Genomic DNA, 19,473 nt, shown 5'->3' on the forward strand with positions numbered 1-19,473 from the left:
GAAGCTTCCTGTCTGCTCCTTTGGCGAGGACTGATCACCTGTTCATGGTGCAACTGTGGTTATCCTTTAAGGGAGCCCCCAGAATAGTTGGTAAAGTGGACAAGACCCCTGTCTAGCTGTGGGTTAGCTGGTGCTAAGGAATAACAGGGAGCAGAGGCATCCTAAGTTTTAGAGAGGAACAAACTAAAATATCACATATGGTGGTTTTAATTACAATAGCAGTAGTTTTTAATCGTTTGATCTGCCTTTTCTGCCAGGTTCTTAAAATACCTGCCACAACTGTCAGTTCATTTCATGCTGAAGAGCTTTGGCAGTAGAGAAAAATCTGAGGGCTAGAATGTCATTGTTTAGTTTTTCATAAACCTCCCTCCTGTAATGCTAATTAATAAAAATGGCTTTAAATTGGGACCTTCACCCCAGGTCCTCTTATCCCACAACCAATCTTTATTGCTGCGTTTTTGACATGGCATTCACTTCCCCCCTGGCATACCAGGATAGCCCGAACATACAAATATGTCTTCAGAGCAGGATCAAGCAGAAATAGGTGTTTTAACAAGGGCTCACATCCCCCATCTCTGAAATAAGAACAGACGGAATACTCAAAATGACTATCCAAAGAAATTGCTTTTTTATGAATGTTCTCTTCTCCCAAGTTTATTCACTGGTGATAGCCCTGCTACAAAGTAGGAAAACACATTCACATTAGCTCGTAATTATTCTAGAAACTTAAGTTTGGCCTGCTATTCCTGGATGTGAGATATGTGTGGGATAGGACTGCTGCATGGATTCTGATTTGCAACATTTGTATTTTATTTTCTGTTAAGCATCCTTGCTCTCTCCCTGTGATAATGATGGTCTGTAAATGAAATGAGTTACCTGGCATCTGGCTATGCACAGTAGTTGTCTAATTCCCATTTCTCTGCTGACCATGCATGTTGTTTCTTTTAGCAATACTTGTATGAAAAACCACCACCTTGTACAGCAGTCCCACAGTAGGAACACGCAGAGCATTACTGTTGCAAAGCTACGTGATGTGCATATTGTGCTTCAGAGTAAAGGGAGGGGGATGTGGTGATGCTCTAGATTATTACATTAGATTTCAGAAGCTGTGTTCAGAGTTGCTTGATCTCACTCTGTTGCTCGTGACTGGGTATGTTTTGCTCCAGGGTGACACCAGCAAGTCACGGTTGACATGTGTCCACAGAACTGCATGGGAAAGCTTGTCCATTGTATAAATGTTAATCCTGGGCTTTTGTTCTGACTAAACTCACTCATGTCTGCAGTGGAAAAGATGAATGCAACAGGCACTGATTTCCCTCCTCTCCCTTGCTTGATGCTGCAGGTACTCGAAGAATTGTGGAATGGGGAGGGGAAGACTCCACTTCAGATTGTTAAAGAAAAGAAACTTGAACGAATCCAGGATCAGCAAGAGCTTGAACAGATCTGCCAGGCAGTGATGGAAGAACACCAGGAAGAGGTGATTAGAACAGGGGTGGGAAACTGAGTACAGCAGCTGGACATGTTGGTAGTCGGTGATGCTAAAACAGGGGTAGGCAGATTGCAGCTGACAAGCTGCATCCAGCGCATCAGCCGTTTGAATCAGGCCCTAGAGCTCCATGTGGAGCAGAGTCCGGGGCTTGCTCTGCTCTGTGCAGCTCCCGGAACCAATAGCATCTCCCTACTCTGGCTCCTACACTGAAGGACAGATTGAGGGCTCTGTGCACTGCTTCCACAGTTCCCATTGGCTGTAGCTCCCAACCAATGAAAGCTGCAGGGGCAGCATTTGTGGATTGTGTGGGACGCAGGCCAGGGAAAGTACACAGAGCCATCTGGCTGCGCCTCTGTGTAAGAGTTGTCTGGAAGGGAAACAAGTCACTGCTTCTGGAAGCTGCTTGAGGAAGTAAGCACAGCCCTGAGCCTGTACTCACGAGCTCCCCTTCTAAACTCCATGTCCCAGCCCTGATTCCCCTTCTTGCTCTCCAAACCCCTCAGTCCTAGCCCAGAACGCCCTTCTGAACCCCAACCCCCTCATCCCCACCCCAGAGCCCCCTCTTGGACCCCAAGCCCTCACCCCCCACACTGCAATTTCATGAGTGTTCATGGCCCTCCATACAATTTCAATACCTTGATATGACCCATGGGCCAAAAAGTTTGCCCATCCTGTGCTTAAGGGTTTAAATTACCATGTTTCCTTTGCATTTGTTTGTACATCTTCAAAGAGAAATGAAGGATTTCTTATTCTGACTTGTCAGAATGACTTCGCTTCTTGGACTATGTATAAGAGTGATAGGGCAAGAAAACAAGCACCGTAGAAGTCCTGTTCTTTTCAACCATATGTGTGCAGAGAGCACTTTTGTTAACCTGGCCTGGCAATTTTGATAATAATTCCCTCATTCTTTTTCCAAATATGTTGGATATCTTGTAAGATCAAAGATATGAAATTAATATAACATTGTGAAAACTCAGAGTATCTAACAAGAAGTCATTATTCTACATGAGTAATATTAGCTCAAAAGGATAGCAGTAGTATTGGTAAGCCATAAAGTTGGCTTTTATTACATCTCTTCACAAAGTCCATGTCTCTGTACCCCCAGGAACATATACTGACTGACTAACCCTCATGAGCAACCTCACACTAACACACACTATGGCTACGTCTACACGACAAGTTTTTTCGGCAGAAAATATGGTAATGAAGGACTCATTGGCATAAGTCGTGACATCATTAGCATATTTTCTGCCAATAAAACCTCATAGTGAAGACATAGCCTATGTGTATGTAATATACAATAAAGCTTTAACATTTCAATTTCAAAATTCCAGAGATTTTCAGTTAGAAAAAGTAAAACTTGTAAATTATGAAAGGGGGACAAAGCGGAGGGGTAACCTTGATTGCATCTAACATTAGCTGCATAAAAACGTGCTTTTGTAGTCTCTCAAGTGCAAAATGTAAAAGCAGGAATGAATGGCTTATTTTAAGTATAAACATTGTCTAGTTACATTTGCTATTGGGGGGGGAAAAAAGCTAATATCTTTTGAGAACAATACCACCCACGCCCAAGTCTCACTGGAAGACACTAATAGCTTTGCAAAGAGCTTTTCATAAAGAAAATGAACTTGCAGTAGATCTGCATGACCTCCCTTACACTGACTCATTTGCAGTGGCTAATAAAAGTGTTTCTTCATTTTCAGACTAGTACTAAAGCATAAGGACAGAGAGCTGGAACTCTTCAGCACAGAAGCTGAAGGCCCATAACCAGATTCCTGTTTCAATAATAAAAATCATTTTGTAAGAATTTAATTCCTCCCTCAGCTTCCAGTGTTTTAGCAAAGCCAGCTGTGATAAAGCAGCCTTATTTTCCAGCTGCTTTCAGGTGATTCTTTTAGTAAAGAAGAGACACTTATAAAGCTTGTAGGCCTGTCCTTTAAATTACCATTAGTTCTTATATTTCAGATGAGTTAGTTAGGCATTTTCTCTTGCAATAGGCCCTGCTTTTTAAGAGTAGTTTATTTTTTAAAAGGGAAACTAACACTAAAATATTGAGCAATTTATGAATGAATTCAATACTTAACACTTTATTTAAATTTCTAATTTAGCTAATTACAAGCATGCCAGGGTAGCTATGTTCCCTATCTATTGATGGCACACTACAGGTTAGATTTATGATGGGCTAAAGTTTAGAGGCAGTAAGAGGTGGACATATTTGCAATTGTGCATGCAGTTGATAGTTCATGTATTAATGAGTTTAAGGCCAGAAAGGATTGCTGGCAAACCAACAGACTCCTTGAGCCTGTGGCAAGGTGATTGGAGACAGCTCCATACTCCTGGAAGGAGTGGGGTCTTGGGCGAAAGTGGCCCCTTCCTCTGCCATCCAGAGTATGCCTCCTGGGGGGTCCGGCAATGATTTAAAGGGACCAGGGCTCTGGCTTCCACTGCAACAGCTAAAAGCCCTTTGGCTATTCTGAATCACCAGGTCCTGGGACGGTTGCCCCCTCTCCCCCCCAGCCTGTGTCGGTAGGCCTGCAGGACTGCTATCTGGTCTGACAACATGCATCACTGAGGCTATAGGAACTCACCCAACAAATTCACACAATGCGGAGAATAATTCATCCCAGCTACATAAGCAAATATTGTGGAGCTCAATGCTCAACACTTTAAAATCTGCATAGTGGTTGCCATCTTATTCTTTGCATATCATATAATTAGGAAAAGTAGACTAGTTGTTCTTTCAGATAATGTTGCAGGGGAGGCTTTCTTTTTAAAAAGTTGTTTTCATTGGAATTAAAAATAGTCTTGAAATCGAGAATTCTGTTAGGACTAAAGCCCTGATCCTGCTCAGCCCAGGGATCTCCTAGCAGTTGTAGGGTTCCAGCTACAAACAGCTCTTGCAGAATTGAGCTCTAAGACTTGTTTTAATACTGAATTTTGGGCCTAAATGAAAATGGTACTAAAGTCAGAAAATGTTTAATCTGTTTAGAGGGAAAAGTGAATATCTACCATTATTCATGATAAATACTTTGTGCTCTTGTTTTCAAGGTTATGGAGATAAAGAAAGGAAACCGAAAAGTTCTGAATAAACTGATTGGACTGGTTCAAAGAACAACAGGAGGGCGAGCAGATCCTGTGGTAGTGAAACAAATATTAGAGAAGAGGCTGTCATAGTAGCTTTCGGAGCAACTTGCACAAATCCCTGGACTTTGTAAGTTCAATTCCAGCCAGAACTAGAAGATGATACTATATAAACTCAGCATGGAACAGGATTATTATTCCCTTTTGATGCTTATTCAGGTAGGCTCTTACCGTACAGTTTTCCTTGAATGCTTCAGACAAAAATAAGAAGAGCAAGCATTCAGTGCCAAAGAATAGCAGGGGCTAGTACCGACAGCTGTTCACTCTTCCTGTAGCTGGTTCTGCAGACATTATAAAGGGAAGTGATTCAATGCATGCAGTTAGGGGACAAATACCAGGGTGAGTCTGTAACTGTACAGTACTGCTTGTCTGAATACTCTAGAAATTGTATCAGATCTATGTGATGATTAAATATTGCCAGGTAGTAGCATTTTTCTGAAGGAACAGAAATTCACACAGCTTCAGGAAGGGGAAGCAGTGCTGTTTGCCCCTGCCTTTTAGCAGGCTTAAGGGACAATTGCCCTAGGGCCCTCCAAATGACCCCCAGAGTCCCACGCAATGAGCTTTGGTCAGCACTGAGGGCTGCCTGGGGGAGGTCAGTCTCACCCCCTCCCCTTGTATCTGAGACTTCAACCCTTCCAGGGGCATGGAGCCACCCTCTCTGGTAGGGTTACCAGGTACGTTTAGAAAAAATACTGGACTCACTTGATGGGAGGTGGGGGGGCAGCATGGCTGGCTGGGGGAGAGAGGTCGGGGCACCGCAGCTGGCCAGGGGAGATCAGGGGGAGGAGAACCAGCCGGCTGGAAGCAGGGGTGGTTGGGAGGGGGTCAGGGGCAGTGGAGCTGGTCAGGAAGGGTTGGGAGAAGCGGGGACGGGGGGGGGGAGAAGAGGGAGGGAGACGGGACTGACCCAGGCATGTGCAGATCCCAGGGTGCTGTCAGTCCCACGAACTGTCCGGAGAAGCATGAGTGAGTCCGGCTGCGGCTCCATCACGCAAACAGGAGCAGGGACAGGGCTTCTCCTCCCCAAGGCATCAGATGCAGCCAGGGCTCCCAGCACCGATTGCGCCCCTCCCCTACCAGACTTCTGTCTGATGCCCAACCAGAAATCCAGGAAATACTGGATATTGCACATGTCTGGTATTTTCTGGATTTTTTTTACCAGAGGGCCCAAAAACTGGACTGGCCAGTAGAATACCGGACACCTGGCAACCCTACTTTCTGGCCCCTCCTTGCCCAGGGGCCTGACAAGTCTGTCCGGCCCACTGAGCATTGTTAGTCCTTCCTTGCCTGTGTCAGAGGGACGGAAAAGAGAAGAGACTGCCCTGCTGCCTCTCCTCCCTTCAAAGGGTGATCTAACTTAAATCCAGTTGTTTTGTCACCTCTACCCCAAACAGATCCGTAGGAACCAACCCAGGCAGTCCTGTGCAATATGCCTGTATATAAACTTACATCTATAAAATACTTGCCATGGAAAAGACTAAGGCTGTTGCTTATGGTTTATAGAGTTCAGAAGCCTCTCGTGCTGCCAAATAATCCCGTTTATACCCACAGCTCTCATCAGTCTCCAAAGTACTTCTGAAGGGTGAAATCTTTTGCTACTGGAATGCATGCACAGAGCATACTAAGCTCTTTGGCCCGGTTCTTAAAGCTATGTACACGTGGCAGTGCTCAGCTTTGCAATGCTGAACTGATTTAGGCACTTAGTAACCTAAATCCCATTGACTCACTGGGAAAATGATATTCAGGCTCCTACCTACTTTTTAAAATGTGGGCCTCAGTCAGAGGACATAGCCCAGGCCTTGTCTGTGGAATCTAGCCGCCCTCTCCAAGTTATAGAACTTCTAGCTCAGCCCTGCTCACTGGTAATTCATTCTTTGATCAAGAGAGTTACCATATTTCTTGACAGGGAAACATCTGAACAAACAAGCACACAGTTTAAGCTCGGTCTTGAACAGAAGAGAGGCCAAATGAAGGAGTTTTAAAATATATTTAATGAATAAAATGTGTACCCATTGTTCACATAAAAATAAGTTAGTTAAAAGGTTTTGCAGCTGACAAAAAGCATTAACAGTAAGTTGCCTTGTTTTGTCTAAAAAAAGATAAGATTTACATTGATTTATACAATGGCATACCTTGACCTTTTTAAAACTGTGCATTTTAAACTGACACGCAACAAAGGCTTTACCATCATTTTGTCACATCTGAGCAAAAACACCATTTTATCTTTTACTGAGTTGCACCTGATTTGTTCCATGACGACTTTGTTCAGAGTGCTAAGTTTCAATAAGTTTTACAAAACACATTCAGATAATAAATGGTTATGACAAATCACAACATATACCGAACTTAGAATTTGTTAGATTAATGCTCTGCCCTTAACTCCCGTCACAGTGGGAGGAAACAAAAAGGCACAAGAATGTGAATTATGGACTGAGCATTGGTATGAAGTTTGAATTTTACTGGTCCCTGTGTTTTAAGCGTATTATTTACCTTTTCTTTAAAAAAGTAAAGTCCCCTACTTTTTCCAGAAGGTTCTGTCCTCTTGTATTATTAATGCTTTTTGTTGGGCAGCTTTAGAGGGGTTTTTGCACTACAATTAAAATAGAAGGGTTTTGGATACCATTGCATGACTACTTGTTGGTAAATGTTTGTAATGGCTACTTGTTTTCAAAGCCAAAGCCATTTTGTTCTAGGCAATTAAGTAATATGGAAGAAAATTGCCTGTAAAAATTCATGGATATGTTCTGTGAATATACAGCATTAGATCTTTAAGTTTAAAATAGCAGTTACTATATACATCTCAATATACTTGCAATGCTGTCTGCCACACGCACTAGAAATGGATAAGTGTTACTGACTCTTCTCTTGTATTAGAAGTTGATAGAAAACAATTTTTAAAATCATCTACCGCATTATGGACTCATCACTTACTGAATTTTTAAAACCAATATTTTGCATGGGAACAAAAACAAGGATGTTTCTTGACTGACAATCAAAACGGGTAAGAATTTTGAGACAGACCTTCATGCATAAGTCCTTTGTGTGCTCATTAAGGTGCTGGCTAGATCATGCCTAAAGAAGTGTTAGCTGGGATGGAAGGGAGCCTAAGCTTCAACTATGATCCTGTATCTAAGTGTTAAGTGCTTTTCACTCAGTTTCAGCTAACTTGATTGATAGGACCAGTCTGACTACACACCAGCCTTTTTGCCTCTCTGGGCAAGACAAAGTATCTAGTTAAACATATACAGAATATTTCTCCTGCTCCCTATCAAATGGCTGAGGGGGGAATTCTAAACTCTCCAAAAGTTTGTTCACTGCAAAGACTGACACCTCTGACACATACCACTCCAGTAAAATGTTTATCATCATACACGTGCACAGCACTTTACAGAACATTTTCAGACTCAGTAGATTAACACCGTGAGGCTAGAACCCTATCAGACAAATACAAAACACGGGATGGGTGTTGTGGGGCGAAATGGAGCAGACATTATCTATGAAGTGATCAATTTCAAAAGGCTTGGCGGAGAGAAAGACTGTCTCAAGGTTCATACAAAGGACAAAAGCTAGGGCTTCCTCAAATTAAAGCGCAAGCTCTGCCATTAACTTGGGTGTCAGTTTGCTACTGCACTCTGAGATGCTGCTTAGATGCCCTTTGTGCTCCAATTGTTTGTTTAATTCACCTCCTAAGTATTAATTTAATACACAGCCTGTGAGAATTTTCTTTGGCCTTTCAGCTTACAGACAGAAACTTTACCAATGTATAAAAGTCGATGTCATTACAGTCTTATCCAAATGGACAGAGGTAGTTAAAATGTGGGCTCTTACAAGACAGACTGTAAGAGCTGTTGGCAGTTGGCATTGATTATACTTATGTAGCAGCAGCTATCATCCTGGATATTGGGTTAAGGGAAGACACTGACAATATTTTTTCTGGCAATTTGGAAGTAATGAGGAAAGACAACCTTTAGCCATCAACCCAAGTTGCAAGTTTCACAGCTTAGTTTAATTTGATCCATGTTATAGAGGTGTATGAGGGAAACCTTCAGTACAGCTTAAGCATTCTACTCGTGAATGTTAATGTAATTTGAATCTTTTTTCCAGGACATTAAGTAGTTCTTGTGAAATCATTCTAGTGCCATTTCTGTGCTAAGCAGCCCTTTGTAATATACAGACTTTCAGAGTCACTAACTGCAGCAGCAGCCTCTCAGATTTATGGTGTTGGATGTATCCTGTATGTGTAAAGTTGCTTCTCTCTCTTGAATGAATACCCTAATTCATTTTTTGTTTCAAGCTGTAATCTTGAGCTGTTTGAAAAAGGAGACAGCAGCACATCAAAACTTATGCCCTTCTCTATCTCCCCTGCTCTGCTATTTTCAAATGACTCACAGGAAGTTCATACAGTCTACTTCATCAAAGGATGAGAGAAAACTGACTTAAAGCAGCAAGAAGGTCACAATTTATCTTTTCAAATATAGCATGGATCTGGTTGGCTGTGCAGTTTAAGTGCCTGAGATGTAATTTTATTGTTAAACTGTAGTTAAATGTTATAAATGAGGCAATATATATTAAATCTACAGGTTCCAGGAAAGCAGCAGTAGATTCACCCTTTACCTCCCCAATCCCATGGCTAGCTAAGGGCTGATTATAGACCCTAGTACAATTTAGAACTACCTCAGGGTGACTCTGGGTGTGTCTAGACTACAAAGTTTTTTTGAAAAAAGTAGACTTTTTTTGAAAAAACTACACCTGCGTCTGTACGGCAGCCGCGTTTTCGATCGCAGTAAACCTTATTCTAGGAATAATGCCTTTTTTTGAAAGTACTCTTTCGAAAAAAGGTGCTATTGAATGCAAACTGTGCTTTTTCGAAAGAGAGCATCTAGACTTTCGAAAAAATCTGCTTGTAGTCAAGCCACTCTCTTTCAAGAGAGGCTTGTAGTCTAGATGTAGCCTCCAAGTTGCACTTATAAGGGGCTGTTCAAGGAGCTTAGGAAAGCAGGTTTGAAAGAGCACTAGGTTTCTATCAGGACTTTGCTAAAATTCTGCCACCAAACTTGACAGGAGGATGGAAGGTTCAAACTTCTCAAAATTACAACTATGAGAAATTTCTGTGAGCATCTTTGCTTTTCATTTAATCATACTATTCTGAGGTGACACCTTAAGGGAAACAAAATATTGCCAGAGTTGGTAAACGGGATGTTACTCTCAAGAGAACTGTGTCCAGCAGTGATATGGCCTCTTGGCTCATGCTGGACCACTGAATGCTGAGATCTGTAATCTCTAAAGGCCACCTCTTTCCATTAGAGATGAGATAGCATTTTATGTGGGTGTCAGGCAAGCTGACAAGAGTTTGATTAGAACTAGGTTTAACCCAGTGGTTTTTTTGTTTTTGTTTTTTTGGTGTGGCTTAAACCACTTGGTTATTTTTAAGCAAAGTACAATAAAATATCAGTGATACCACGTGCTCTTTTAAAGCTATTTATAGCTTTGCAGATGTTTAGCTCATGAGTCTGCAATTATACATGGGCATTTTGCCAAAGTTAAAGAAAATTAAATTTTGTTCAGAAACAGAGCCTTTGCTCAAAAGTTTCAAAAAGGGTTTTAGGCCACAGACTTTGGTCATAATTTAATTAATTAAGCTGCCATACAAGCTGGTATAATCAGTGGATGAAAAGATTTGCTCTGTTAGCAGTAATTACTTCCCAGCAGCCCTTACAGGCCATTGGTTCAAAAACTCATTTAAAGTGTGTATGTATTTGACAGTAATACTCTTACTCACAAGTGTCTTCAACACACAATACTTCTGCAAGCTCACATTTGGAAAATCAGGCTATCCCTTGAAGAAAGTTAATAATAATGAGGGGTTTGGGTTTTTTTAGCAAATGAAGTCACAAACTGTTCAAGATGCACCATGTTCCACAGAAATCTTAGGGTTGTGTAGTGGCACCCATCACCAAATTACTTCAACACCTACTTATGCAAACAAATGCAAAAACACATTAGTGAGAGGTAATTTTCACCCTTTCTTCTATGATATTTTTACAGCAATGGTTCAACAGAATACAGCTTACCAGAATACTGCACAAGAACCAATTAATTATTTTAACTCAAAAAATGTGAAAATATCAACAAGAAAGAGAAAAGGCTACTCCCTACATCATGAGAGGCTGACAATATCTGACTATGGTCAAATAATAGGTGGTCAACTGACTGGCTTACATATACAAGGCCACTATATGATTTTCTTCTGCTTGTGACAAAATAATTTCAGTGCTGACTGTATTTCACACTGATGTTGTTTTAACTTAGTTTTCGGTAATTAATGTCATATTTTATCTTATCTGTTTCTGTTGCTAAACCTCAAAAGGTGCAACCAAAGACATCTTATAATTAGTTCAATCAAATTTAGACAGTGACAGCATGCCACTACAGTACTATTGCAGAACTTGCCTGGGTAAAAAAGTACTACATTATTTGCAATAATAGCTGTGGTCTAAATATTATAAATGTAAGAATAGCAGCCTTCATAAAAACTGTAGGCATGACATAGCAATTTCATCCAGTATAGCAGACTAAATTGCTTATTAAATCAAGCTGCCCTAACAAAGGAACTATGTTATAATCAATGTATAAAAGGAGATTTGCACAGTAAGCAGTAATGACTTTGTAGCTCTGGCTACAAGTCAAAGTAATACAGTAAATGACATGACATCATTTAACTGCACCAAATAAGACTGCTCTTTTTTTCTCCCATCCTAGAGGCTTTTTTGTTGTTGTTGAATGCTCATGAAAGATGCTGAATTGTCGACACTGGAGAGTGAAGTCCTCTGTTTATCCAGAAGCATGTCAGCACAGGTAATGGCTGTGCAAGCTTCAGTCTTTTACTGGAACTCACTTCTAGTGGTAGAAGGGCAGCTTGAATTTAAACCCTCATGCTCCACTGAACATACCAGTTGTGTTGCTAGGGAGTGAACAGACAACTGCCTCACTGCATGTGTGCCAAGGAGCTGTGAAAGCCTTGTAGCCACTGTTGCCCACGTTGGAACTGGTAAAAATCTAGGTGTAAGTGTGTTATTACCTACCCACCCTTTTCCCTCTATAAACCCTGTACCCTTACCCAAGTTTTAAAGACAACCCCCCCCCTCCCAGTTTTGTTAAATGGATCAGGCTTTATATCTGTCCTTAACATGAAAAGATTATCCAATTAGGGAATAGTACAATTTCCCTGTTTGGTGACTAAGTGAATACATTCCACTTTCAGCACAGGTTGTGACAAATCCCCATTAACTATTAAATACTAAAAGCAATTTGTGAACAATAGATGCTTGGAAGGAATTTATCTAAGTGTACTACAGGAAGGGCAACCTTTTTAATAATTAAAAACCCTCTGAGTCTCATTTTCCTCCTCTTCACCACTGTAACCGAGATCAGAATGAGGTCTTGACTTCTGTGGTTCCAAATCAGTCAAATTTCAAAGCATCAGCATGTTAAACAACTTTTGGATGAAGTATTTATCACAAGAAAGATGTGCTAATCTCAGAGGCTGTAATGATGAAACCACCTCCATTTTCTTGCAGTTTCCTCTGTACTTTGAAGGCAGAAAGAGCCAACATTGTAGTTAGTTTTTATCTTGGGGTTCTGTAGATTATGACTCTAATTCAGCCCTGCCTACACCAGAAGTATCAATGTATATGGAATCTTTATTTGGACAGTTTAAGGTTTGAGAATAAACTGACCAGATTTACATTTGCTATTCTCTTTGTATACCTCAAATTGATGAATCAGTTGCCAAATTTATAAGTCCATAGTAGGATCGCTCCTTTTAGATGAGACAGTTTTCCTTTGTTTAAAGCATTCCTTGTGTACATAGAGAATGTCTTGTCAGTAAGAATTCCTCTGCATCCTGCAGGTTTTTTTTAAAGCTCGCTATTGTGGTAGGTTAAAATAACTCCTTTGGAACCATTACAGTTTACTGGGTTAATGCCCCAGGACTTACCAATCTAGTTTCTATTTACCTTTCTGTTTTCAGAACAGACTATTGTAATGAATTAGCACATTTAAAATAAAACTACTTTTGAACAGTTCACAAAAGAGTTAATGGTCTTATTTTAAGTAGTCAGGCACTACCTTAAAGGTAAGGCAAGGGAGAATTGCCAAATTCATCCCAGCAACAGGCAGGGATTTTTTTTTTTTTTTAATAAATGTGGATGGTTTCTTGGGAGTCAACCTCCACTTGGTTATGATTCACTGAAGTTTGCTTATTTTATTATTATATATGGTTAGTCCATTTTAAAGCATTCACATCAGCTTCCTGCTAGAAGGCTGTGGCTATGCTTTAACATGGGAACAGACTAGATCAGGGTGTAGGGAGCTCAGCAGCCACTGACCCAGAACAGGCTGAACCCAGTGGTAAGTGATGCTTCACCATGTAGCTCTTCCCCCCAGAGCTAGTTTGAGAGAGAACAGGAATGAACCACACAGTTCTAAGGTAACTCCAGGAGGTGCCCCCCCGCCCCCCAGGTGAGATTAGAGAAGAGAGAAAAACCTACCAGTTGCTATGAGAAGGAAAGGGTCCTGAGGATGGTGGTTGGCCATGGCTCTAGCAGCAATGGAATCAGTAGAAGAAGTCTCCCATTCCTAAATTACATTTTAAAAAAAAGCAATCGAACGGGTGGAGCAGCAGCAAGGAAGCCCGAGAGTGGTTTGGTGGAATAGCATCTGACATGGCAGAATTGCATGGGGCAGGAGCAACAAAGAAGAAAGTGACCTGCAGGCATATGTGGGGCTGAACACAAAGAACTGAGGCAGCACCCCAGTGCAGTGAAGGGGGAAGGAAGCAGGTGTTTGACCACCACAGAGTTGAATACATTGCAAATACTTAAACAAGTGATGGCAGGTCCAGGCACGCTTTTGCAGACAGAACCACTTTAGGACTTCAGTGTAGCCTACAGACAAGACTTAAAATAGTCAAGCACCACTAATCTACCTCCCTGCGAGGGATGATGGGTGCATTATGTCTAAATGGGAATAAAAGACTCTGGCTGGCCCAGGTCAGCTGGCTTGGGCTATGGAATTAAAAATTGCTGTACAGACATGTGGGCTGAGATTGGAGCCCAGACCCTGGGAACCTACCCCCTTGCATGCTCTCAGGCTCCAGCTGATAGCCAGACATCTAAGCCTCAGGCCCATGAAGCCAAGTCAGTTGAGCTAAGCCAGCTGCAGGCATTTAACTACTGTGTAGACATAACCCCTGTGACCAAGCATCACTGAAAGTTAATGGGACTTCAGCTTCTAAGACACTTAAGTAATCCACAAAATTTTACCTGATATTTCTTACGGGCTTTTCATTTGGATTCCCTAAGCAAAGAGGAAATGTTTGAAATTGGGGAAGTTATAAAATGGGGCTTTTCAGTATTGAGGAATTATAACCAGCAGCATAACAAACTGCTTTACTATCAGGCTACCCTCCCATTTCCAGCATTGTTGGGTTGTTTTAGTTTTCTTGTGGTAAAAAGGGGTAACATTAAGGCTTTGATTAACTAAGTCCCCATTTATGCAGAGCAAGTATAGCACAATTACGCCACTAAAAGTAAGACAAATGCAGCAGTGATGCACCAATTCATTATATTTGGGTTCTTCTAATGAACCTCATTACTCAAGAAGCATTTTCTTAAGCAGTTAAGTCACTACCGGACAGTTTTCGGTTATCCCTGTACCTTTTTCACTCCAGCTCCTGAACATCCCTCGTACCCCTGCACATTGTTCCAAAAGTGCAGCAGAAGGAAAAGCTAATACATAATTTAAATAAATAACCAGTGTTTCTTTATATGTAGCATTTTGTTTTCCCTTAACCAGAGTGACATTATAAAAAGAATTAAACCCCTTTTCAGAGGTAAGCTGTTCTTTTTCATAAAAAGCAGTACTTAAAAATAGATCAGTCACCCTTTTAACACTACTGAAAGATACTTAATACCTTTCTTCAGCTTATCACTAGAAGCACACAAATTTCTTCTACAAATTTTTACAGCTTGCATAGAATCATTTTGTTTGTACTTTGTGCAAATCTTACAAAATAAGGCTTGTTTGAGATTTTAGGTATCACTATAGTACTTATCAAAGAATGCTAAGAAACAGCAAGGAAAATTCCAAACAGTCTGCACTCTACATCCACTTACAGATTTCATTTGACTTCAAAAGACCAACAGCTGATAGCTGCAGATTTGTATGCAACATAAGGCAATACGGTATGTGTTGGGTACAGCACCTGCTTTCAGCTAGTCATGCCTTTAAAACACGAGAACACTTTGATTCACAGCCTGAACCATCAGTTAAAGGGACTTTTTCCCTTTTAAAAAACAAAACAGCCACACACACACAAACACCCCTAAAAAAAAAAATCATGATCCTTAACACAGAATGCTTGTTTGAACCCACTTTTCTAGGACAGAATTGAAAGCAGGAGCCAGTGAGGTAAAGGAAGTTATGTAAATGCAGAAGGAAAGAGGGGTACAAATGTGAAATAACTATCAACAGTTGTTGCACAGCGAGAAGTCATAAAGCCCAATATGAAGGTAAAATTGAATGGGATTTCTTTTTTCCCAGATCAAGTATTGTCAGGAAGTATCGAAGTAGAACTTTCTTTTGTAAGCAGCTTTGCATTTAAAAATCTGTTAATTCTAAAATGTAGAAAAAAATTGTAAAAATGACACAGATAACCCTCAATCATCCAGTATTTTGTAACATAGGATGGAATGTTCCTGTGCAAGAGCTGCTAGCTCCTTCAGAAACTCGGGAAAAAGAGCAGCTGCCAGTATGGCATTCCTCACATGCAAGGGAATACCAGGAAGAGCCGTTATTCTCTTGGCTTTATGTCCCAAGAAAGGCTGGAGCAGAGTGTGGGAAGCCTCAGAAAAATTTCTTCCTTTCCCTGTGCTGCTGTTGTGCTGGAAGTTATCTAAATGCAGAGAAAGAAGAAAAAAAATCAGTTTTGACCAGGAAGACAAACCTAACGTAAACAGCAAGCTACCCCGAAATGCATGCTAGATGACATATTCACTCTCCACTAGTATCTAATGCAATGTTTTTACACACCATGTGGCCCAAATGCTAATCTCCCTCCTCCCACGAAAGAGAGATGCATCAGGGCTCAGATAGGCCTGTGGTGTTATTCTCCACCCTCCAGCCCCGTTGTGCTCCCTTTTATCCCCTAGTAATCTGCCAGTGGGAAGAACGAACATATAAATGAAGGCAGAGTAATGGAAAAGAATATTCATCTGAAAGTACCTTTAAAAAGGGGCAATTCAGATTATTTGTGTCTTATGGGAGGAAATAACTATCCCAAAGTATGATTTCAAATGCAGTCTTGCAGTAATCTACTTTCCTGCTTACCTGTCCTAAGTATTTATTTATTTTTATTTTGGGCAGACAAGAAAAATAACTCCATCACCAACCTGAAATGCAGATGAGTAGATTTTGGACTTTGGCTGGTATATTTTCACGACAACTCTAGCAAAACTCAAACACCACTTGATTTAAGAAATACTGTTTCAAATTTAATTTTTTTCCTACAGCTGTGACCTTCTCTGAGCCTTCTCCATAGAGACTACATCTTCCTGGGAACAGCGGGATTTTTTTTTTTAATAAATGAGACCAGCCAGATTCTCCATTATCTATCTAGATACCAATCTCATCTGCCCTCACAGAGTTCATTCTAGGGATGTTAAAATGCGGTTAATTGATTAGTCGAGGTTGTCAATGGAATTTCCATGGACTACTCGACAGACACTTCAGCATTCCTCCTTTGAAATGTACAAGAGCCCCACTGGGGCTCTTGTGCATTTCAAAGGAGGAATGTGGTACTCTGCGTACAGCCCGGGGCCAGAGGAAAGTCCCACTGACTCCAGGCTGCACATGGGTGCCTGCTTTGAAATGTACAAGAGTCTTCAGCAGGGGACTTTCCCCTGGGTTCTGAGGAAATGCTGCGTGGATCCCAGGATCAGCTGGGGAGTTCCCAGCTGACCCCGGGCTCCACAGCATGTCAGCATTTTAAAGGGGTAGCGGTGCACAGCTGATTCCCGACTCAGCTGTGCAGTGCTGCGGCTTTGAAGTACCCCCTCCCCTGCCTCTCTCTCTCAGAGGCAGTGGGGGGCGGGGAGGAGAAGATCGAGTAGTCCTTAACATCCCTGGTTCATTCCAGGATTGAGACCTAGATTAATCTCTTAGTCAAAATAATACAAAATGTTAAGATGTAGGAAACTAAAAAGGTAGCAGCATTTACATTTCACATTTTAATTGTCTCAGAGGGGTAGTTGTGTGAGTCTGTAGCTTTAAAAACAATGAGTAGTCCCATGGCACCTTGGGATATGTCTACACTGCACAGCTATATCCCGAAATAGCTACTCCATGTGTCCACAAGCCACCCATTATTTCAAAATAATGGATGTGCGCTATTTTGCCATCCCAATAAACCTCGTTGCATGAAGGATAAGGAATGGTTCGAAATAGTGCCTTATTTTGAAATTTGGCACTGTGTAGATGCACCAAATTTCAAAATAGGCTATTTTGAAATAGATTCAAAGTAATATATGTAATTTGTGCTATGCAAATTGTGTTCTATTTTGAGTTTAGAGTGCTGTGTAGATGCACCCCTAGAGACTAAAAAAATAGTGATATTCAAAATTAAACTAACGGTCACAAACTTAAAGGCCACATTAAAAATTTTTTATTTTTTACATAATAAATAATAATCCTGTGGAATTTGCACCACAAATCATTATTTACATTAAGAGCATAATAGGATTCAAAAAGTAATTAGTGCTATATAGGCCCAATGAGAATGTCCTTTTTTTATATTCTGTCTCATATAGCGATTAAACTTACATGCTTCAGAGTTTAAACTAACCACTATATGACTGGGTAAGAACACTTCCCTTAAAGTATGGGCAGGTTATTCTATAATTCTCCACTGTTGGATTGTTTGCATCTTCCTCTGAAGGTTTCAAATAGTGTTAGAGACAGGATATCGGATTAGACACAACTTGCCCCAAGAATTAAAGTTTGATTAAATCAGAGGTTCATTTAACTGCACATCCAGTAATGTGATCTATGCCAGCAATGACCCACTACAATGAATATTGGCCCAACTGGACAGTCGCTATGGGAAAGAATTAATGGACACAAATCAGATATCTGAAAAGGCAATACAGGAAGCCCCCAACATGTGACCGCTGAGTTCCTACTCCCTCCTCCCCCGGCATGTACAACCAATTTGTAAGTGTAGAAGGGGCCAGAAACCATCCAACTTACGTCCTTGGCCTGAATTTACAACGGCGCATGGCGCCAATTGTAAATGAGAGCTCGAGTTACGATGCCCCCCTGACTTCTGATGCTTTCCCAGGAATGGATCGCATTGCAAATTGGGGGCCTCCTGTTCACAAAAACCTGTTGGAGAACACTTTAATTGTCCTGGATACTCATTAGTGGATCTCTAAGTCACCGTTTTGTTTCAGACCAATTCCACAAGCCAAATACATAGAGGAGGATTGGAACGCCACTTCAGTCACAAGTTCAATTCTTATGCTAATGGTCTGTACTGGGATACAGGGTGGCACACTATCTTCCACCTTTTAATGACTTAACCAAACAAACAATGGAGATGCCAATGGTTCTTATCAGCCTCTTGTAACTATTTGAACTATCTACTCACTGTCTCTTGTTTTTCTTCCTCTCCTCCCCTTTTTCCTTCTCCCCGCTGCCCCTCCTTCCCTTATTTATTCTTGGATCTGGACGACTTATACTCTGGTCATCTGAAGAGTGGGTTTTGCCCACGAAAGCTCATGATACCATCTACATGTTTTGTTAGTCTTTAAGGTGCTACTAGACTATTTGTTGTTTTTTAAGATTGATTACTGGCATGGCTAGTTTGGCTGAGTGCCAAAACTGCAGTTATCCTGATCTTTATTTAGTCTCTAAGCATTAGTTAACAGGCTCATTCTTTACAGGGCCTGTCACAGAGTAGGAGAAAATGTACAAGCAGGTGACCGTGCAGCCTCTGCTTTAGATTCCTGAATAATGACCAAAATGAACGGACTGGGTAAACACTGAAGTCTACAACTGGTGATGTAAAACAGGAAAACATAAATAAAAGTGCCAACATCAGAGACTGTTTTATGAGACAGTTTCACTATGTCTGAAGAGTTACAGCAGTGAGCTTTGAAGCATAACACTTAAGACTTCTTAAATGGATGAAGTTATGTTAGGAATGTATTATACAAAGATATTTGTGACAGTACCTAGAAAAACAATAGTTATTAAGTAATGACTTCTAATTTTGCATCCCACATGCCAGCTACAGTACACCCTAATTGTAAAGCTCTCATCTACAGTTCTTGGAACCTGTCCCACTGGTCTCTGTGATAAACATCTCATTTATAGCATGCACCTTCCACAGACAGACGCTTCAAGAAGTAGCCTGAGAAAGGCTACAGTTTTGCAAAGTACGCACACTGTGCATGTTAAAAGATGATGCCATGCTGATTAGAATTGAAGAAAATTATTATGGAGTACATCAGGAAAAAAAGCAATTATGTAAACATTTTAAAAAGTCTCCCTTGCTTCCCACACACCAGTGAAAAGCCAAACAAAATCAGGTGGGGGGACAGTGGGATGCTCATTACTTATTCCAAATGATTGATGATAATACTTCAATAAATAGAATCTCTTGAACCCTGTTCTGTTGCTAACTAGTGCCATGCTATCACTATGGTTACTGTTCTCAGCAGATCCTATGCATTCCCGTCCTATGTGAAAGTCAGCTTTTAATGGAAGCTTGTGCCCAGTGC

At 41.0% G+C, this 19,473-nt stretch overlaps 2 protein-coding genes across 8 annotated transcripts in view; one reads left to right on the forward strand and one right to left on the reverse strand.

The window, feature by feature from the left end:
* GATB (glutamyl-tRNA amidotransferase subunit B) overlaps positions 1-12,827 on the forward strand; it is an 83,416-nt gene extending 70,589 nt beyond the window's left edge. The window contains exons 12-13 of the mRNA XM_006111591.5: positions 1,343-1,477; positions 4,538-12,827. Of these exons, the coding sequence (XP_006111653.3) occupies positions 1,343-1,477; positions 4,538-4,663 (261 nt within the window). The 3' untranslated portion in view covers positions 4,664-12,827. The remainder of the gene's footprint in view (positions 1-1,342; positions 1,478-4,537) is intronic.
* FHIP1A (FHF complex subunit HOOK interacting protein 1A) overlaps positions 6,607-19,473 on the reverse strand; it is a 115,014-nt gene continuing 102,147 nt past the window's right edge. For all 7 annotated transcript variants that reach the window (XM_014574378.4, XM_075930047.2, XM_075930042.2 and 4 more), the window contains one exon: positions 6,607-15,587. In XM_014574378.4, the coding sequence (XP_014429864.3) occupies positions 15,352-15,587 (236 nt within the window). In that variant the 3' untranslated portion in view covers positions 6,607-15,351. The remainder of the gene's footprint in view (positions 15,588-19,473) is intronic.

Source organism: Pelodiscus sinensis, chromosome 4 (genome assembly GCF_052426305.1).
Source record: "Pelodiscus sinensis isolate ZL-2025 chromosome 4, ASM5242630v1, whole genome shotgun sequence".
Taxonomy (NCBI): domain Eukaryota; kingdom Metazoa; phylum Chordata; order Testudines; family Trionychidae; genus Pelodiscus; species Pelodiscus sinensis.